General features: G+C 45.9%; 3 protein-coding genes and 1 non-coding gene across 6 annotated transcripts; 2 read left to right on the top strand and 2 right to left on the bottom strand.

The window, feature by feature from the left end:
- Window positions 1-3158: 3158 nt before the first annotated feature.
- Window positions 3159-3230, top strand: trnae-cuc (transfer RNA glutamic acid (anticodon CUC)). The gene has a single exon. It is a non-coding gene; the product is annotated as a tRNA-Glu (tRNA).
- A 2153-nt stretch (window positions 3231-5383) lies between these two features.
- On the top strand, window positions 5384-11245 carry LOC109526934 (calcium-binding mitochondrial carrier protein SCaMC-2-A-like). Its single transcript, XM_019888523.1, has 10 exons — window positions 5384-5673; window positions 6562-6688; window positions 6765-6852; window positions 6932-7043; window positions 8294-8452; window positions 9177-9329; window positions 9420-9527; window positions 9930-10097; window positions 10172-10316; window positions 10400-11245. The coding sequence occupies exons 1-10, from the start codon at window positions 5512-5514 to the stop codon at window positions 10582-10584; spliced, it is 1407 nt and encodes a 468-aa protein (XP_019744082.1). The 5' UTR covers window positions 5384-5511; the 3' UTR covers window positions 10585-11245.
- A 1893-nt stretch (window positions 11246-13138) lies between these two features.
- On the bottom strand, window positions 13139-15745 carry LOC109526890 (uncharacterized). The gene is made up of 5 exons (XM_019888469.1): window positions 15461-15745; window positions 14173-14696; window positions 13844-13967; window positions 13587-13726; window positions 13139-13347 (listed from the first exon to the last, which is right to left on the bottom strand). The coding sequence occupies exons 1-5, from the start codon at window positions 15636-15638 to the stop codon at window positions 13300-13302; spliced, it is 1014 nt and encodes a 337-aa protein (XP_019744028.1). The 5' UTR covers window positions 15639-15745; the 3' UTR covers window positions 13139-13299.
- A 1388-nt stretch (window positions 15746-17133) lies between these two features.
- Window positions 17134-20562, bottom strand: LOC109526924 (zinc finger protein 501-like). 3 transcript variants are annotated; one of them, XM_019888507.1, is made up of 5 exons: window positions 20297-20562; window positions 19418-19771; window positions 18652-18935; window positions 17420-17883; window positions 17134-17339 (listed from the first exon to the last, which is right to left on the bottom strand). In XM_019888507.1, the coding sequence occupies exons 1-4, from the start codon at window positions 20472-20474 to the stop codon at window positions 17449-17451; spliced, it is 1251 nt and encodes a 416-aa protein (XP_019744066.1). In that variant the 5' UTR covers window positions 20475-20562; the 3' UTR covers window positions 17134-17339; window positions 17420-17448. The 3 variants fall into 3 exon arrangements, with proteins under 3 accessions (XP_019744066.1, XP_019744067.1, XP_019744065.1); XM_019888508.1 differs by lacking the exon at window positions 17420-17883; XM_019888506.1 differs by lacking the exons at window positions 17134-17339; window positions 17420-17883 and having other exon boundaries at window positions 17964-18935.
- Between the last annotated feature and the right edge of the window lie 47 nt (window positions 20563-20609).

The following is a 20609-nucleotide window of genomic DNA, read 5'->3' on the forward strand; positions in this document are numbered from 1 at the left end:
GGTGGTTGTTTGTACAAAGACACGCATTGTCACATGGGTGACATAACGCTAATCCGATTGGACGAGAGAAGCGGGGAGAGAAAGAGAGAGCGAATTGTTCCAATGGGTGGATATGATAACGTGGGGCCGGTTATGTAACATCCAGGAAGGTGGCGGCGCAGTCAGGGGGGATTGAAGGGGTCTCGGTTGGGCAAATAAAATCCATCCCAGGCAGCGGAAATCAGCTCTAACAACAGCAGTTCTCAAATAAAAGTAGCATCCTAACGTCATTGAAAAGTGATTGAAAACATTGCACTGTACACACACTGACACACACAAACATGAGCGAAACGCTGCGTATACTTAGTTTTCCGATATTTCCCCGATAGTGTACGTATCGTAGCTCCGCAGGAGAGCAGCTGAAGTAACGGGCATTTCTTTTGTCACCATTTTGTTTGTTTGCGCCCGCCGCGTCTCATCTCTCGTCATAAGTAGGAGGGCGCCGTCTTTCGATTGGTCACTGCTGAGGAACAAATCGAAGGACGGCGCAGGACACGTTACTCTATGTGGCAAGACAAACACAAATTCTGGCATTCGTCATGTTGGTCATGAAGCACCCCCAACCCCATCTTCAAACTTTCGCCCTGGCTTGGGACCCTTCTTGAACAGCCTATCCCCGAGTTGGAACACTATTTGGAAGGCCTGACTCTTGTTTGAAACGCCAACCATGGTTTGAAATCATCCGAATCTGGAACCTGAACACGGGGTCAAAACCCTCATTTGAAAAACCTAGCCCATGTGTGAAACCTGAACCCTGACTACAAAACCCTCATTTGAAACCAGAACCCTGGCTCGAAACCCAGATACAGGGTTGAAACCCTCATTTGAAAATCCAATCATTGTTTGAAACCTTAAGCCCAACTGAAAACCCCAGTTTGAAACCCTAGTGCTGTCTTAAAAACTGACTTCCAAAGCTCAGTACTCATTGGAAACCCGTTTCCACCTTGAAACCTTCCTTTGAAATCCTAACCCTGGCCTGAAACTAGAGCTGAACAACTCATGGAATTCAAATCGACATCACGGTGAAGTAGAATCCCATTTTCAAAAGGCAAAAGGCTCCACTTGGGTTCCTTTTAGCTCAGCTTGCAAACTTCACACGATCAAACTCACAAAACAGGTGAGCCCTGAGTGGTCGTCACCTGAGGAAGTAACAAAATGGCTGCCCCTGCCATGGATAGGAAATTGGGCATTTTGCAGCTAAATTCATATTCCACAAACAAAGGATTAATCAGAATACCATGGTTGGATGAGCGGGTCCGCGTAGAACATCTTAACGAGAAGAACGTTTTTGATGTGACTTCCCTTTAGTGAATTTTGACTTCTGGTTAACCCACACTTGTTTGGTGGCATTTTGCGAAGCTGTTGTAATGAACGTTTCAAAGACCGCCAGTCAAAACGTTTCCCAAATTAACAACAGTAATTGAAGTCGATTAAAAAAACTGCCTTTCATATTAATTTGTGGTTCATTTGCCTTCATTCACCCATCAATCCATGATCTGATCCCCTTATTCTGACAAGGGTCACGGAGAGTTGAGTTGACTTATTCTGACAAGGGTCGCGGAGAGTACCGGGAGAAAACCCACGCTTGCACGGGGAGAACATGCAAATTATTCCACACAAGAAGGCCGCAGGCCGGATTCGAACCCACGACCTCGGCACTGTAAGACGGGCGTGCTAACCAGTCTCACAAATTTGCCTTAATCGTTGCTTAACCTCAAGCGAGAGGGGGGAAAATGTCTGTATCCTAAATATGATTGTTATTTTTTTTTTTTTTGTAAAAGAGATGAATTCATTGTTTGTGTCTGTTGAAAAAGACATTCAAAAACTTGCGTTTGGACCACATTTGGTGTTAAAAAAGTGACCTGGAGGAGGAAGCGACGAAGTCTCCGTCCAGCAGGCGAACTTTGCAGAAGAGAACCCCGTTGACGAACGGCACAGCGCTCAGCTCCTCCAGCGTCAGATGAGTCTGGAACTTGAATTTCTTCTTTTTCGCGAAGAACGCCATTCCACTGCTCTCTTCTGTCGACACTTGGGTCGCGTGAAAAGCCCTCAACACAACAAAAGCACTCCGGAAGAGAATTTAATGGTGGCGTCTTATTCCAGCTTTGGGCGAGAAGCAGCCCGATCCTCTTCTTTCGTCGTGCTCCCCGGCGGCGATTCGATGCAGAAATCTGGAGAAAGAAAAAGAAAAGACCGTGCTCAAGTCGACATTTGGCACTTAAGGAGACACAATATTTTGATAGGCTTGTTAAAAAAAAAGTGAGGCGGGAAGGCCCACCCGGAGACATTTCTGCTCGCCGCAACGATTCTCCCAAACAAATGACACAAAACAGCACTTTTTCCACACTGCGAACAGGATTAATCCAGCCAGCGGGGTCTCGGATCAGGCTAACACAGCAAATGACTCGCATTCCGGTTTTGCTTTCAAAACAAGAAAAGTGTTAGTCAGACCCACACAATGAACATGAACGTCGCCTTTAAATTACAAATAATCACACATAGATGTGTCGTTGCTCTGAAATCACATTCATTTTAATTCTTACAAAGACACATAGCAGTTGTCGAATCTCGTAACTTTTATTTTTTTATGGACAAATGACACAATTTCCGTGTATTTATGTCGTAACCCTTCCTGACTTGATTTTGAAGGTTCCCAGGAACTGACAAATCAAAGGCAACAGAATCTCTCAATCAAAGCGCGGCCTCAAAGCGCTAAAACAGCGCCCTTTAGTGGCTGACACCCGCATGTGCTATTTTGAACAAGCCATACGAATACAAACAGTTCGGCGCGATACATAAACCTTCGTCTTTACATTGAATTCCCAATTTTAAACATTACCCCAAATTACTTAAATTAAATTAAAACCCTCAAAGTGACTTCAAACTTAACCCCAGTTTGACACCCCAATTTAAAACATTTGCCTTTGTTAGAAATCCTTCGAAAATGTCTTGGAACCAGAGTTTGGAGCCTACACGTTTGCTTAATATCTGAATCCTGTCTTGATTATTTACTTGAAACCCTAATTGTGGCCTGAGGTCACCATTATAAAACCTAAATTGTCAGCTGAAACCCGGACTGCCTCATAGACCTGTTTTAACACTGCCCAGCACGTCGCACATCCCTGGTGGTCTAGTGGCTAGGATTCGGCGCTCTCACCGCCGCGGCCCGGGTTCGATTCCCGGTCAGGGAAGGAAAGCTTTTGAAGCGTATGACCACATGATCTTTGGTCGTACCCTGGAAGAAGATGGTATCTCTCGTGTGGTGATTTCAGTGGCATGTAGGGGTCGTAAGTGTTGCTGATTATTCTTCCTGCTTTTTCATGATATCTTAAAATGTTGGCTCCCTTGGACGCCTCAAAATGGATCTGCTTAATTCTTATTCTACAAACCCAATATTAATCAGAACACTGTACTGTGTTTAGACGAGTGGGAGTGGGGGGGAGGCATAGAACATATTGTAAATGCAATTTTCGATTTGCTTCCATGTTAAGACTGTCATCTCATCTCATGTACTGACACTTTTTTTTTTAACCTAAATAATTTTTTGTTGACCACTCTTGTGGTACATTCACGTGTACATTATAGGATTCTGTTTACTTGTCTTAATATTGCTGGTGCTTCATAGACCAGACTATTGATACCCATATTGTTATTCAAACATCCCAAAATATATTCTGATGATTACAGTAGTTGCATGTATAATTGTTTTTTGCGACGCAGCACTGCTGTTTTCTTGCTGCTTTTTGTTCACATTCAGTGGATATAGTATAGTATCCTATTTATACAGTGTACGATTTATCATATTTAGACTACCTAGCGAAACATATAAAGCTTTTTTTTAATATACATATAATGCTGCCTCGTTTTATTTTCTCATTTTTGGGTGCGGAATCCCAGAGTTGTCCACCGTGTCGCCCCATTACAGGAGTAAATGCTAATTCTCTTATATGATGGCTGAAAAGCACATACAGTATGTACTGTCTGTATCTAAACATTTATGGACGTTGTCATTCATTACTTCGTGTTGGTCACTAGAACACCTTGTTGTTGACTTCTTGTCTCGGGATGAACCAGTACAAAAACATCCTAAAGTGTCATTTTGTGCGTCAAAACAAACTAGCCTGCTGTCAAATGCTGCCCCCACCATCTGCCCTCACCTGTACAGGGGTGTTTGTGCGGCTCTGCAGGTTAAAGTGCGACCACTGCAGTGGTGTGACGCAAATGAAACGTCAACAACAAAACGGTTACTGTGAGGCAAGACAACACATCTCTGATGAATTAGGAACCTCTCGGAGATTGATACCTTTGACCCAAGTACAAGGCCATTAAATAGAATGTACGTTTACCACATATTCTTTTAATTAATTAAATGTACAAAAGAAAAATCGGATGAAAACAGCAAACCGCCCTGGGGCTGCTGTTTCATGTGGTTAGTCAAATATGTTACCGTTGAATAGAAAACAGTCTCCACCAAATGTGAACAACTTTGCTCTCTTTCTTTTTCTGGCATTTGGAGTTCAACCTGTTTCTCCTTCCACATCAAGGCATTAAGACATGATGCGGACACAAGACCAAGTGACATAACACGGCGCACACAGTTAAATCAGTTGACAACTCCAGAGTGAGACAAGGACAGAATTGCTGAGATAAGAGAGGGGATTATGAGAACTGGACTTGGGCGTGTTCTCATTAGTCTGATTAACCCTGCAGAATCTTAAAATATGGGTGACTCCGGAAAATATGACTGATGACTGAATTGCAAAATCACGTTGTTTTCTTTATTGTTGTGCTTTGTTTTGAGTTTCATTTGAATCCCCTAGTAATACAAGAGAAGACGTTTTCCCTGGTCACTAATCGTTTCTTTAAACAATAGTGCACAACTAACAAACGTTGCCACAATATGTAAAGTTGTGCAAGACTAAATATCACTGTTGAAATAAAAAAAAAAAGAGAGTGCAGAAAAATTGCAGCCGTTTTCTCATAGCCATCTTTTGTTTCTTGTTTTCGTGTAGCGATTTTCATCATTGTACCTTTATTGGCCCTCCATTGATTAATTAGTATTTTTCTTTGGGGCCTGTGTCAGCTGAGGGAGCTTCTGGCAGTCTTTGAATGAAAGGACACACCTAATTGGTTCATCGTTGACACGTTGACCAGACCAGAAGCGAGTACAGGATTGGTCTACAAAACGCCAATCCTTACGCAACTTTTAAGGCGGGACCAATCCAAGCCAGTCAATGAGCAAGCCTGCCGATTGGCCCAATGGTAAAAAGACTTCGATGCCGGGTGGTGAGAAGTGCCGAGACAGCCAATGACTTGCCACTATTACGCTAAGGGGCGGGGCATTACGAAATTCTCATGAAGCCGGCGTCTTGTGACTCACCGGCATTTCGGTCGTCCACCGGGAAGGAGTAGCTATCTCTCCTCTATTTAATTTATTTATTGTAGCTCACTTTGCAATTGAAGGAACCCAACATGCTTGCCCTGTGCCTTTACGTCCCCGTATCCAACTCCGACCCGGTGGAAGTGGACTACTTCGAGTCGAACGGACTTCCGACCGAACTCAATTCGCTCTTCAACAAACTGAGCGTGTTTCTGCCGTCCCAGGAGTTTTCAACCTACCAAAGATGGCGAAAAGTAAGAAATAAACCGTGTAAATATTTACGCATAGCGGCGCTTGTGATAATACTGACTAGCCACTTCGTGCTTCGTCCTTTCATGGATTGTGTCTGGGACTCTGGGCGCCGGCCGGTTTAGCATAGCTGAAATAGCTGAAGCCTTACGACTAGGCCGCGAAGCTCGCCGTGCTCCAGGTGCCACGACGTTGTCGTTGCCCCCCCACATCTTCACAAATCCTAATTTTAACAATTTAAAAGTTTTAGAAAATGTTTATATACGTGTACAGTGCAGATATAATGACTATCCGCCCCGTTCAAACGCTTTTTTTCTTTAAATAACGTAGGGCGGGAGCGTCCACCCTTCCGTGGAAGCCGCCTTCTCATTCATTGCATTTGTGACGTCACGGAGCGCCTTTCAAATAGATTCGAGCAAGAAATGTAAGCAAAATAAAGTCTGAAGTTGGTGTATGTATAGTTTGTGATGTGGTTTTAGGTTAATGAAAATGAACGTCCTGCCGCACCTTAAAAAGCTGCATTTCCCTGTAATTTGCATACCAAGGAAAATTGTTGGGGAAAATTTTCCCATTGCAAGAAGGATTTTGTTAGCAGCTGATTTTCATGCTTAAAAGTTGACATTCATCCTCCCTCTGCGTGCGTGCGATTACTGCCTGACAAGTCGGGCCGGGTCGGGTGTGATATTGCGTCAAAGGGACAGCGACCTGCTCTCGATTTAGTTTGAGACGGGATTACCGGTGTTGGCGGCGGACCTCTGCGGCTCTCAGGTCAAAGATAGAGCAGTCATCGTGTCACTCGAGGCCGGATAAATGGGTCACGGTGGCAACACTGGACTTTAAATGGATATTAGAAACACCAACATCCATTCCATCTGTCTGTGTGTGACCTGCAGAAAACCCAAGAGAGGGACGCCAAGATGTCTGACGACCAGCTGGATTTTGAGGAATTTGTGCACTACTTGCAGGACTACGAGAAGGATCTGAAGCTGGTGCTAAAGCCCCTGGACAAGAGGAATGCAGGTGAGTGTCTCACATTTCCCCCGAGAACCCCGACTCCAACTGGCTTTGTATTAAACCCATTTTCATTTTTTTCAAGGCCGAGTGGACAGCAAGGAATTCATCCAGGCTCTCCAAGACATCGGCGTGCACATTTCCCATCACCTCGCCGAGAAAGCCCTTAAGAGGTAGCTGAATGGACTCTCAAATTGTGTGTGTGTGTGTTTGTACAGATCAAGGAGTTGAATGTGCTCATTTGTCTTTTAGCATGGACAAGAACGGCATCATAACCATCAGCAGTAAAGAATGGAGCAAGTACCCCACCGTGGAGAAGACCGAGGGCATTCCCGAGATCATCCTGTACTGGAAGCACTCCACGGTGAGTTGCACAAGCGCTCTTACTTCGACTGTGTCGGTACATGCAAGGATATTTTCCACAGGGCATATGTTTTTATGCGTTTTGTCCCTTTGCCCTTAAAACTGGGCTTTTCGAAAATTTCAGGGTTTTGATTGGCTCAAACGTTTCAAAAAAGTTGTATAAAACCTCTGGTCGCATTTTAATATACCCGAAATCTTGTGAAATATCTCATATTGACCCATAAAGTTTGTCAGACTTTCCTTATTTTAAGATGTCAAAATACATTTTCAGGTGGTGGTATTTCTCTTATTTAGCAAAGTAAAACTTACACCATCTGGCCATAAACTTTGTTATCCCAGGTAGACACTGTGTTAACCTGTTTTTTTTTTTTAATCAGATGGCCTATTTTGGCATGATTAGCCGTTCTTTATTGGCTCCAAAGTGCACCTTCCTGTCCCGGCTAAACGGGCCAATAAGAAGGACAGCGACCTGCGCGTCAGCGCATAATCTCCGGTGGGATTATGTGTGCTGTTATGTAAATACATCAAAGTGCCCCCCAAAGAGAACAGCTGATGACTGTTAAGAGGCTTCCATGGGTGGTGACAACGAGCACCTAATGTAATAAGAAGTGCCTTTTTTAACCTGTTAATTGGCACATTAGGGTTACTGGTTGACTGTGCTGTGCTTTGGCCTTTTGCGGGCATCCACTGGACCCTGCTAACCAAGGCATCACGATGATCCCTTGACGGTGCCAATGACAACAAAGCTATTGCACAGTGTGACCTTTACTCAAGGATATGGAACGTGCTCGGTCCTCTTGCACTAATGTTTGATTGAAGGCAGATGATAGAAGGTGGTTGTTTTTGCCCTGATCCACTCCCACCCGAACAAGTGCATTTCGACACAAGTACACATATTTGCGTGTGCTAAGTAGTAATTTCATAGCACATTAAGGAATTGAGGTCGGATGATGACACATTTTGAATGTGCAGGACATTTTCATTCCATTTATTTACCTCACCTAACACTCGGTGATAACATTTGCACAGTGAAAGCCTGCACGTTGTAAAATTTTACACACATTATATGATGCATACTGTGTTTATTTTAACACTGTTTTGTGCTGCGTACCTTTTGAAAGAGAAAGGGAAGCGTTTCTGACCAGATTAGAAACGATCGAGTGCCTCAGTCCTTTATCATCCTGCATTTTATGCCTACAGAAAGCCACAGCTCAATGTTCTTTTTATAACACGCATCCTTGTCTCTTGCAGATCTTTGATGTGGGCGAGAACCTGATGGTCCCCGATGACTTCAGCACAGAGGAGAAGCAGAGTGGCACTTGGTGGCGCCACCTGGTGGCGGGCGGCGGAGCGGGCGCCGTTTCCAGGACGTGCACGGCGCCTCTGGATCGCGTCAAAGTCATGATGCAGGTAAGGCGGTCGTGTACGGCAACTCGGGGGGGAAAGTGGGGCAAGCCGGTCAGATGTTGCAAAAGTGGTTTTGCGTCATTGTCTTACGATAAAATCAGAGTTAATGTTTAATTGGAAGAGGGGAGGCAGAGTCCGAGGTCGACGCACCGTGGCGTGAAATCGCTTCGTGCGTCATTGCCGGGCCAAAGTTCCTCACGTGGGTCTGTGGCCTCCAGTTGGCGGCACAAGCTCAACTTTCACCCACGGCGATGACGATTTTGACACCAAGACTAAACATTGCGTTTTTAAACACAAATGTTGTAACCAAAACTTGTACCGTAATAACCAAAGTCCACTAGCTTAATGTTAAGATCATGTGGAGAACCCTCAAACCAGCTCAAGAAATTAGCAAAGATATGTTACGGTAATGATAGTTTTTGCTACTTCACGTGGGTGAACATACGGTAATCGGGCATTGAGAAGCCTTTTTACATAAAGGGTTAGAATGTTGGGGTGTCCAAAGTTGGTCCTTGTGGGCCGCCGTCATGCCGGTTTTCCAGCTCTCTCAGGAGCAACATACCTAATTCAAATCTTCAGGATGGGTCTAATGCCGCTTCCGAGTTGGCCGATGAGCTGATCATCTGAACAGTTAGAGCAACTGTACTCGAGCATAGAGAAGAAAAGCGTTTTTGAAGACCACCGCTGTCCCTCAGCTGTGCATATTAATGAGTTGCCGTCCCTCCAGGTGTACGGCTCCAGAAGTAACAACATGTGCATCATGAGCGGCCTGATGCAGATGATCAAAGAAGGCGGCGTGCGCTCACTGTGGCGAGGCAACGGCATCAACATTATCAAGATCGCGCCCGAGTCGGCCCTCAAGTTTATGGCGTACGAGCAGGTACGTCGCGGCGCGGTCCCCGCGCTCCCCCCGCCCGTACGTATGTGAAACGTGAGCCGGCTCACATTTCTGTCTGGTTCCCCGCCGTAGATCAAACGTCTGATCGGCAGCGACAAGCAGACGCTGAGCATCTCGGAACGCTTCGTGGCCGGATCGCTGGCCGGAGTCATTGCCCAGAGTGCCATTTACCCCATGGAGGTGAGCTGGATTGATATTCATCGGGCCCCCGCCAATATGGGCTCTTCAGCGGTGCGAGCCCAGTCTAAAATCATCTGAATTTGCCTCGTGTGACAACCAAATATCTCAGAAAGGTTCTGGGATGCCGTATAACTATGGCGGCGTCGGGCATTGTTGTTTTAGGGAGATCGTCGAGTGGTGGCTAAATAATATTGATAGTATTCCATTTAATCATGTGGAGACCCGCGGCTACTGTATGTACAAATTAGTTTTACTGGCTAAATTGATGTCTTGCGACATTGAATCGGGTCTGGTTTGTTGTCTGGAAATTACGGCACAGAAGGTTCATGTCCTCCGTTCATTGTTCTTTTACTGACTGCATATAAATGATGGAAAATGACTTTTTGTTTTATTCAACTTCAGGTGTTGAAAACCCGCCTGGCTCTGAGAACGACAGGCCAGTACGCCGGCATCTCCGACTGCGCCAAGCAGATCTTCTGGCGGGAGGGCCTGGCGGCGTTCTACAAAGGTTACGTGCCGAACATGCTGGGCATCATCCCCTACGCCGGCATCGACCTGGCCGTGTACGAGGTGAGCGCCGCTACTTTCTCCTCCTCCTCCACCACCCATTTCCGTGCTAACTTGTTGTCATGTGATGACCCCAGACCCTGAAGAACAGCTACCTGCAGCAGTACGGCGCTAGCGATGCCGGCGTCCTGGTGCTCCTGGCATGCGGCACCGTGTCCAGCACCTGCGGCCAGCTTGCCAGCTACCCGCTCGCTCTCGTGAGGACGCGCATGCAAGCGCAAGGTCAGGCCGCCGCACTGATCTCAACTTGTCAAGTTTGATTTAAAAATATATATTTTTTTAAATCCAATTTGATCCTTTTGCAGCCGCGGCAGGCAGCGGCCAGCAAGCGACCATGACGGGGCTCTTCCGGCAGATCCTGCGGGCCGAAGGTCCGACGGGCCTCTACCGGGGGCTGGCGCCCAACTTCCTGAAGGTCATCCCCGCCGTCAGCATCAGCTATGTGGTGTACGAGCACATCAAGAAGCAGCTAGGCGTCACCTCGCGCTGACCGCCCACCGTCCTCCCTGCCAGGGGATCCCACCCACCCACGGGAGGGGGTTTGTGAAGCTTGAGCTCATTCTGTGAATGTCAGCTGACGAAAGACGGGCCGGGGAGGCCGTCCGCGTTGGCCCGCTGCTATTTATTATTACGGTTGCGTAAGCGACCGAACCTTGAGGACCAATAGTTGGAAGGCAAAGCGCGATTGTGTTTGAGTGGATAATATTGCACAGTTGATTTGCTCCGCTGCCACACACTATTTATTTCCATGCACTATTTATTATTTTTATTGTCGAGCGGGACGCAAACGCTCCCGTTTTCATGCGCTCGTGTGTTCAAGAGAGCCAGTTGTGCTTTAAAAACGAAGGCCTTAATGAGTGGTGGAAAAACTATCCGAGTGTTGGAGTTATCACTGTGGGTGATCTGCAGAATTGTCCTACTGTTTACCTCAGGTTAAAGAAATCACACAAGTGTTAGAATTTTTTTATTTGGAGGGGGGCGGCAGTTTTGTCAAAAGAAAAAATTGAGCAACTTATTGCACTTTAATCCTTGTGGGGAAAAGCCTCAACGTCACAGCAGTCCAGGTATTACAGGGAAGACTTTGTTTATAGTATTTTTAAAGACCTATTTTCATGCAAATAAATGCAAATTCTTGTTCAATGGAAAAAAAAGTGCCTCTCATCCTTGAGTCCTTCTGCTTAAAAAAAACATTCACACTGGAAAGAGGTTGGGTATGTGTGCTTTCAGTTGATTGAGTACCTTAAAGGATTGTGGGATTTGGGAGTACAGCTGCAGTAGAAACTCCCATCAGGGTAGGTTACCCACCCTGCAATAAGTGAAATCTGTCATATAAAAGACTCCCTCCCACCCCCCAAAAATACAAATGACAGAAACATCAGACACCGTATACTGTACATATCCCTCTGATTCCAAGAATTAATTTTTTCCCCCCCAAATTGACATCTCACAATTGGGATGGCCCGATCAGATCACGTCATTTTCAGCTGATCTGGTATCGAATGAAAAAGATGGGTTTTATTTTCAGAATATTGAAAGCAAAAAAAAATGTCTATTAAAATGTGCAAATATCTTGCCAAATAGGGTTATATCATCAAAAAGATCAGAGAGCTGAAAGTGGGCCAGACGGCTTAGCGATTACGACACATCCAAGCGACATACCTTCAGAGTTGAACGAGTGTAAATTCTTTGGTGACAAGCAAGCTTGTTCGCCACCGGGTACATTTAATGAGGTCATTAATCAACTCGTGTCGTTTCAAGGTGAGGGAAGTCACGCAAATACCCAACAACTGCATAGCTGTGCGGGCTTGTCATTTTAGCCCGCACAGGCCTAGAAAGAACGACGTAAAGGGATCGTTCGCCATGAGATCGATCGGACTGGAGGTATCGAGCAGGTGAATCCCTCAGTCTAAAATCGGCCATGCCACCAAATTGGTGCCATTTGCGTCCCCAAATTACATGAAAATGCATATTTTGAAAAAGATGTTTTTTTTTAAGTTAGGATTCAATTACTGTGAATGTCATGGCTATAGCGTGTGGATTTGCTAATTTTATGCTTCGACACCACGAAGATTCAGTACAAAAAACTGATACAATGCATATTGATATGTTCAATATGCGCATCATCAAATTTAGTGCTTAAAAAAAAAAGAAAAGATGAGAAAAAAATATAGATTGAATTTATTTTGAGAATATTGCAAATAGTAATTGGTCCAGATTTGGTGGCAAGGTCCATCTAATAGAAATATCTGATGAGCTGCTCATCTGAAACGGGCGCGTTGCAGCCAGGAGAGCTGGAAAACAGGCGGGGCGGCGGCCCCCCTGGCCCGGAGATGGGCATGCCTGCTGTCACCCGATAAAATGATAAAATGTCCACTCTCGTAACCGCCCCTCTCATTAATCTCCATAATCCTGCATAATTATATACATTGCAAAATGTCACCTTGTGTTGGTATAAAACACAGGATGGGAGAGGATTCAGACTTTCAATCATCCCTTTCTAACCCATCAGTGGAAAAGACGGTGAGATTGACATGTTTGCTGTCTTCACGCTTCTTTTAAATTTGAAGTTAATGATGTGCTGCTATCTGGTGGCGGAACGTGGAATTATGCCCACAACAAAATCCGATTTCAACCAAGGTTATTGAGGTTAAGGTAAAGTTGGCTTTTTTTTTTTTTTGGATAAACGCAAAAAACAAACATAGCTGCTCAAAAAAACTAATTTTAATTAAACAATACAAGTCAAAGTTAAATACATAATGATAAAGGAAAGCCCCAAACTATTATAACCCTGGACAATTTTATTAAAAAAAAAAAAAAAAAAAAAACAAACAGCAAGACCGGTGATGAAGGGGAGTTGACTGTATTGTTCCCCGCCAGGTGCTGCGGCGCTGATGTGCTGCCTGCCAAATTTGTCGATCCACTGCCACAGGTTCTCTTAAAAAAAAAAAAAAAGTCATTTTACTTTAGTTCATCAATTACAAATCAGTCCACGACTTGCAAGCAAATCACAGCAAAAACAAAGTGATAAAAAGATAATGACATGCCGGAAACGGGTGCCGCCGCCCGTTGGGAAGAAGGCTCAGGTTGCGGCTCGGTCAACACCTTCCGACTTGCGCCAAACTTGGGAGACTGCAGATTCTCAATGTCGTGACGGCAAAGCGCCAAGGAAGCCTCCCCGCCTGCACGTCCACGACAGCTTCCGTTGTCACTCCACCTCGTTCTTGATGGTTTTCGGGCCCATTTCTTTGACGATCTGAAAATGAATCCCAGTTGAACCAAAGAGCAACTCCGATCCTGGCGGTAAACTCAAGTCGCTTCGCAACACACAGTAGCTTGGCCGATTGCGGATAATTCTTCTTCAGTACCACATCTTGAAAATTTCCTATCCGACTAAAAATGAAAATTACATACTGCGTGTTGAACACAACAACATAGCTGAATGGAGGAGGAGAAACAAAGGCATATATTCTTTATCCTCGATTGCCTACAAACCTTCCTGCTTGGCAAAACGTAGGAAGGCTCAAGGGTCCGAAGCAGTTGCCGGAAGCCGTCGCTCTCCACGATGCTGAGCGGCTGTGACTCCTTGATAATGAAATTCAGAACCGCCTGGTCCAGCGCGTGCTTCCTGGAGGCTTGATGGCGACCAATCAAATGATCGAGAGAGAGAGAGAGAGACAGAGAGAGAGAGAGAGAGAGGGCATTCGGTGTTAATAAAGCGAGCAGGAGAACGTCGTCAAATGTCTGCATACCCGCGGTGATTCTGGGCGGGTTTGCGACCTCGTCGTGTTCGTGCCTGGCTCTGAAATGTCTCAGCATGGAGGAGGTGCTTTTGTTAACATACGACAGCTCCGTCGAACAAATGCGACATTTTACCTGCGGAGAAAAAAAAAAAATTGAAAAGGAATCATTTCAACCGAGAGTCACTCAACTTTTTTTAGCAGGGGGAAAAAAAAAAGCAGTGTCATGTTTTTAAATAAAGGGATAGAAATGATTCCTTTTGAAAATCCAATTCATTGATAACAATAACCAAAACATCGATGACCAAAACAATCGTTAGTTGCAAATCAAAAGCCAAGACCTTCATAGACGACACAAGATCAAAATGGTCCCAGACGGCGGAAACCTTTCTTTTCCTTTCAAGGTCCATATCGCAATCGAAAGTTTTGGGAGTCTTTTCGTAGTGCGCCTCAGTGACCGGGGAAGCGGCAGTCGTCTCGGCCGCGGGACTTTTAGGTAAAGCGACACGTGCGCCGACGTGAGCTTTGCCTCTGAATGCTCGCAGCGTGCGCCGATGCGTTGGCGCGGCCGCGCCCGTCGCTTCTTCTTGCATGTCGTCATCGTCGCTATTCGACAGCGGAGCTAAAAGGTGGTCTGGTGCTCGTCCTTCGAAGGGGTCTCCCATCGGACTGAGATGAGGAAGCTCGGACCACTCGGGTGGTTCGTTTTCAGGCTCCACGGCGACAGCGGGTGGCGGCAAGTTGCCGATATGAAAACCCTCCTCTTCCTCTTTAACGTTGAACGCATCATCCCGGTCCAAAGCGGACACCCTCGACTGCGACTGGGAGGAAGGCTCTTGCTGACAACCAGTCAGTGGCCGGATGTCTGCGGGACGCAAGCGAGACACACACACACACACACACACACACACACACACACACACACACACACACACAGTTTACCTCGATTGTAGAACAACCGGTCCTCTAGGACTACCTTCAGGGGTGACATGGTCCTTGGGTTCGACTTATGATTTTGAAAATGTCCGTTCTATCCCCCCCCACCCCCCCGACTGGAGTCTGATGAATATTGCATTCGTGGAATGAAAATTAAGCCGAAAATCCATCAGTTTTGATCCATCCCGGGTGGGGGTGGGGGGTGTCATTTTGTCATGTACTGTCAACTGCTGTCGAATAAAAATGACGTGAAAGTCGAAGGTCACGGCTCGCCCGCTCTCGAGGTTTGGTCACGTGAGCGGTTGAGAGGAAAGAAATTTCACATGTACTGTATGTTGTATTGTTGTACATAGAGCAGATTTGACGATCAAGCTGACTTTTCTTTCTTTTTTTGACTTTTGACGTGACGTTTGCAAGTCGAGCCCGTGGGCACTTTGATTTCATGACATTTAGCCGCTGAACTGCTGTGTCAATTTTATGTTATCAACAAATTTTAAGTTGCATGTTTTGCCGTCTGTGACTGCGGTTTTTTTCTGAAAAGAGTCGTCCTGATTTTGTGGTTGGAGTGGCGTATCGTCTACGCTAAACGAGATAACTGCGAGGTCTCGTAACACACTCGCCGTTGACGTTATGCTGCGCGCGTCCTTTTTTAGAGAATTCAAATGTTACGATGAAGAAGCTCAGTAAACAGACCTTCGCCGCGTAGCATCATTTGAGACGCGCTAACGGCTTCCAGTTGTCTTCGCTGTCGCTCGTTCTCTGCTCTCGCTCGACTAAGTTGCTCCTCGTACGAGGCGATTGTTTTCTCAAAAAGGCCGAAGATTTCGTCGGCGGCCGCAATGAGTCGCTCCCGTACCAACTCTTTCAACATGTTCACGTTGAAGACAATTCACTTGAACCCTGGGTTTTGTCCACGCGAAGCGGTGAATACTGTGCAATTGCTAACTTCCGCACTTTTCTTCTCCGAATCCTGACTCATCGGCGGGTGACAAATGTCGTTTATCGCACATTACCGCCACCTAACGTCATTTCATTGTAACAGCAGCACCGAGCCAACGTCAGTCATCCCACGATTCCATCCTTCCATCCATCCATTTTCTGAACCGCTTTTATCCTCACACGGGTCGCGCTGGAGCCTATCCCAGCGGTCTTCGGGCAGGAGGCGGGGACACCCTGAACCGGTTGCCAGCCAACATCTGATTTCGCTGATGCAGAATGCAGCTTCCGAAAAGTGGACTTGGAAACAGTTTGATTAAATGCAAAAACATCATTCAGGCAGGCAAGGCAGATTTCGTTCAGCCATGATTGGACTTTTATTCTGAGTTTTTTTTTTTTTTTTTATAGATATGTGTCCTTTTGTAAACCAATCGTTCAACGGAGAATTGGGAATAACATTCCATACGTACAAAATGAGTTTTATTAAGATGTCCTGTATTGATAACATGTTTTCGTGTTGTCAATATAAGTCAACCCCATGTGAAGAAATGAGCAAGTTATGACTTATGTGTGACGGGAACGCTGTCCCTTCCAACATGGCCACCATGTCGGCACTTCCGTCGTCTGCATTGCGCGTGCGCAATGCGGCGGCCATCTTTGGAAGCAAGCGAAGGAAGCAAAGAGGCCAAAAACGGTAGTTTTTATTTAAAACCCTGGAGAACCCACGAGGTCTAATTTGGCCCCTATAAATTCTTATACTCAAATGCTACTCTTAAATCCCAAAGGGTCAAATTTGGCCCTAATCCTAAAATAAGATTAAAGCATTCAATATTAGTACAAAGCAGATAAAAAAAGAAGAGGAGAAACTGCAGACACAAACGGGCTTTAATAGAATTAAGAGTCCATCAAGCAGCAAAATAAGCCTAAAGGTATTTCTAGTCTTAACAAAGTTCAAAAACATAAGCAAAAATATATATATATATCAATTTTGACATGGTTTTATCTGAAAATTTCTAAAGCGTGGCTCACATCCACAAAAGGATTATGGAAGATGTGTGCCATACTATACTTTCATATCGTCTTCTTCTCTGACTTGTGGAAAGGACAGTTCGGTGGAGCGACAGACGGACTTGGTCAAAGTTATTGGTATAGCACTGTTCCCGAAATAAAATCCCACTGTGATCACAGACAGAAGTAACCAGGATCTGACAAAAGTAATCATACATATGAGTATTGTACAATAAAAATCAGACACTGTTTAAGAACTGTGGCTCAGTAGATTTATGACAGTGAATGACATTCAAAAAGCAAAAATGAAAAAAAAAAGACAAAAATGACCAGAATGTACATTGACGATGTCGAAACAACTTCAAAAACATTAAAAGTAACGAAATGAGTAGGTTTCTGAAATAACTAATAGGCAAAAAAAAATATTAACGAAAGTTTTTATCCTGGACTGAAAAGCATTTACACTCGGGGCGGACTTCACTTCTGGTGGCAACTTATTCCATTAGTGTGCAACAAAACAGCGCAGAAGTTGCCGATTTTCCGATGTCCAAAGGACGGAACTTTTAACCCGGCCCTTGGCAAGTTGACCATTTTTTGCAGAATCACATACGAACGGGGTGGAAGAGTTCTGAAAAAAAGAATTCGGTCTGGTCACAGTTCTCCATAGCATTTTCTGAAGATCCTTTAATTTTCTTCCCCCTCACTCACCGTCCGTCTCTTACTTGAGCTGCCAGCCCTCACCTATCAGCACCAACCAGGACAGCGTTGCTCAGCTGATTTCGTGCTATGAACTTTTGAAGCCAGCCTTGGGACGCTTCGAAGTCCTCGATGCCCAGAGAGCGCGCGATGGAGCTCGCCTTCTCCCGAATTCGCGGTCCGGTTAGCGGAAGGCTTTGAGCACGACAAGAGTTAAACCAATCCAGGACACGCTCATTGATTCCGCTGTACTTGGTCTGTCGGACCACGAGCAATTTCCTCTGACCGGGTAAACGGCCAGAATCGTACCGAGCGAGAATCGTTTCCTTGTTTCTCAACGTCTCGTAGATTTGAGTCTTTCCCACTCGGAGTATCTCCTGAATCTTTCTTACTTTGAATCCCGCTTCGCTTAACCGGATGCACTTCACTCGCTCTTCCACGGTCAATACCGTCCTCCTTCGTTTGGACGCCATCATCTACGGGACGTCAATGTAAATGAATCAAATTAAAATCTTTCGCCATTACAGTCAAACTCATGCCAAGAAACAGTCACTTAAATGTTTTTCGCATTTAGCCGACAAGTACATTCAAAGCTATTTTGTGTCCGCCAGAAATGTTTTCCTGCTCAAAGCGTGTCTGACGGCTTAGCAATCTCTTTAGCCCAATGAAGCTAGAAATTCATTTTCTCCCGTGTGGATCGTCATGTGTCGAATCTTATCGGACAGGTTCGCAAACTGTCTTTCACAAAGCGGGCAGCTCAAGCGCTTTTTCTCCCGGTGCATTCTGGCGTGTTTCGCCATTTCCGTCTTTGTGGTGAACACGGCGTCGCAAACGGGGCACGGCAAGCTTTTCTTGTTCGTGTGCGTTTTCGTGTGCCTCAACATGGCGGCCTTTTGCCTGAAGGTTTTTGCGCAAACGCCGCAACTAAAAGGCAGCTCTCTTTTGTGAATTTTCAAATGCGACACCAGGCTCGACCTGTATTTGAGCGTCTTGCCGCAGGTTGAGCAACAATAAGGGCTTTCGCCGGTGTGTGTTAGCATGTGTTGGCCCAAATGCGGCTGACTGGGAAACCTTTCAGTGCAAAGTGAGCAACCGTAGGGTTTTTCTCCCGTGTGCTTTCTCATATGAATAATCAGATATTGACTATGAAACGTTTTACCACACACCGAGCAGGGCAAACGGTTTTCACGCACATGGGAAGTTTCCTTATCGCCGAGAGTTGTCTTGTCTTTAGAGCTCTTCACCCGTTTGTTGGTGTTCTTTCGGTTGGCGCTGCCTGGCGCAGGAGTGAAGAGCTTTTCTGCCAGTGATCCTTCAGAGTGGTCTACGCAGTGGCGCCGGGGCCGGGGTCGGGGCGGTTCAGCGGCGTCTTCACTCCCCGTAAAGACGCTTTTCGGCGGCGACTTGCTGACGCCGAGCAGCCCGTCTTTGTCCTGAAGGCTGGGAGGAACTGGAATCTCCTGTTCCTCTTCATCATGGGTGAACTGTGGATCGTGTTCTCCCCCGTGGCCCGCCTGCTGCCCGAAGGCTGGAGGACAGAAAACAACACAAAGGCATTTCAGAGTACGCGGGTCCAAGAGCAGAATCTCAATGGTCTGTATGGACCAAGTGTAAGCCACCAAAACACATTCCGGACCTAACACGCGAGTACGCAGAGTTGTTTGGCAACGCAAGAATGCAGACGGAGACAAAACGGAAAGCCCAGACGCACTGAACAAATGGCAGATGCTTTAGCTCAGGCTGACTTGGATTTGGATCTCTCGATGGGCACCCAAAGAGGCATTCCCCGATGAGCGTTTTGACGTGCGATTCCGGCCGGCGTTGCCAATAGAACGTGTTCCCGCAATATAAGCAACTAAAGGCATTTTTCTCTTTTGTGTTTTCCCATGCGACTTTTCGAATGCTTTTTATCAGATGTTTTACAACAAACGGAGCGGGGAACATGTTTGATATGTTTCGGGAGTTTTCTTGTCGCCTTCTTTCGAGAGCTCTTCGACCGCTTCGCCTCACCTTCACGCTGTGCGTCGATCTTTGGGTCGTCATCTCTCTTTCGGCGCGGCACTTCGAGGTGGTCCGGTGGTGGTCCTTCACACTGGTTTCCGCTTGGATTGTGATGAGGAAGATGTGACCGCTCGGGTGGCTCGTCTTCATGGCCCGCGCAGGCGCGAGTCGGTGGCAAATTGCTGACGTTAACCAACACCCTCTCCTCCTTCAGGTCAATGGGCACCTCATGCGCTTCCTCTTCGACGTGGACGGAGAGCAGATCAGTACCTTCCTCTTTTACAAAGGCGGGCGGAGAAATCCTCTGCTCGGAACTGGAGCCCCCCAACTCTGCCTCCTTACAACCAATCAGCTGCTGGACGTCTGAAGGACACAAACAACACAAACATAATTTAGATGACGTCGGACAGATGTGACCTAGTAGTATATGTACATTTCCAACTAAAAGAAAATGTCAGAGGCCACAAACGACTTTGTTTTGGTGCTAGCCGTTAACCTCATTCGTCACAAAGTCATTGAAAAGAAACTCGAGTTGAGAAAGACAACGCTGAACCACGGTGTGCCATTTTGGTACCATTAAAAATGGCGGCCCAAAATGGCCGACCAAACGGCTGAATGGTTCTTAACAAACAAAAAAAGCGTAAGTGGAAAAAAAGTGCAACATCACGTGATGTCAGATAACTGCTATCAATCGTCACAAAAATATATGTGTACGTTTGTACTTCAACCTTCGAAAATAACGATCAAATCTTGTTTCAAGAGGATCGATCCCCCTTTGAATTTTTACTCACGTATTTCTGACGCCGAGGCACGGATATGAATGTATTATTTTTTAAAAGCATAAACAATGTTAAGTCAATACGATGGTTAAAAGGTAGAAGCTCGGACCTTCGAGTCGTATAAGAACTTGAGTCTTGCAAACAGCTTCCAGTTGTCGTCGGTGCCGCTCGGTTTCATCTCTGGCTCGACAAAGTTGCTCCTCGTACGACGCCATCGTTCTTTCAAACAGTGCGAAGATTTCGTCGGCGGCCGCAATCATTCGCTCGCGTACCAAATCCTTCAACATTTTCACGCTGTAGAGCAAACTGTTCGACGAGGACAGTGACAACACTTGCAACCTTACGCTTTCTTCACGTGGGGCGACGGATAAGACGCTAACCTGTGCGTTTTTATTCCTTTGGTGTATCGGCAGATGGGATGT

The sequence above is a fragment of the Hippocampus comes genome, unplaced genomic scaffold, assembly GCF_001891065.2.
Source record: "Hippocampus comes isolate QL1 unplaced genomic scaffold, H_comes_QL1_v1.1 scaffold128, whole genome shotgun sequence".
Classification (NCBI taxonomy): Eukaryota; Metazoa; Chordata; class Actinopteri; order Syngnathiformes; family Syngnathidae; genus Hippocampus; species Hippocampus comes.

Excerpts from the sequence above, each read along its gene's own strand:
- LOC109526934 (XM_019888523.1), top strand. The coding sequence starts at position 5,512 with ATGCTTGCCCTGTGCCTTTACGTCCCCGTATCCAACTCCGACCCGGTG. Across the intron at positions 9,330-9,419 it reads AGTTTATGGCGTACGAGCAG|ATCAAACGTCTGATCGGCAG; the intron begins GTACGTCGCGGC and ends TCCCCGCCGTAG. Across the intron at positions 10,098-10,171 it reads TCGACCTGGCCGTGTACGAG|ACCCTGAAGAACAGCTACCT; the intron begins GTGAGCGCCGCT and ends TGATGACCCCAG.
- LOC109526924 (XM_019888506.1), bottom strand. The coding sequence starts at position 20,474 with ATGTTGAAGGATTTGGTACGCGAGCGAATGATTGCGGCCGCCGACGAA. Across the intron at positions 19,772-20,296 it reads AGTTCTTATACGACTCGAAG|ACGTCCAGCAGCTGATTGGT; the intron begins GTCCGAGCTTCT and ends TGTGTCCTTCAG. Across the intron at positions 18,936-19,417 it reads GATCGACGCACAGCGTGAAG|CCTTCGGGCAGCAGGCGGGC; the intron begins GTGAGGCGAAGC and ends TCTGTCCTCCAG.
- LOC109526890 (XM_019888469.1), bottom strand. The coding sequence starts at position 15,638 with ATGTTGAAAGAGTTGGTACGGGAGCGACTCATTGCGGCCGCCGACGAA. Across the intron at positions 13,968-14,172 it reads ATCTTGTGTCGTCTATGAAG|GTAAAATGTCGCATTTGTTC; the intron begins GTCTTGGCTTTT and ends TTTTCTCCGCAG. Across the intron at positions 13,348-13,586 it reads ACGTTTTGCCAAGCAGGAAG|ATCGTCAAAGAAATGGGCCC; the intron begins GTTTGTAGGCAA and ends ATTCATTTTCAG.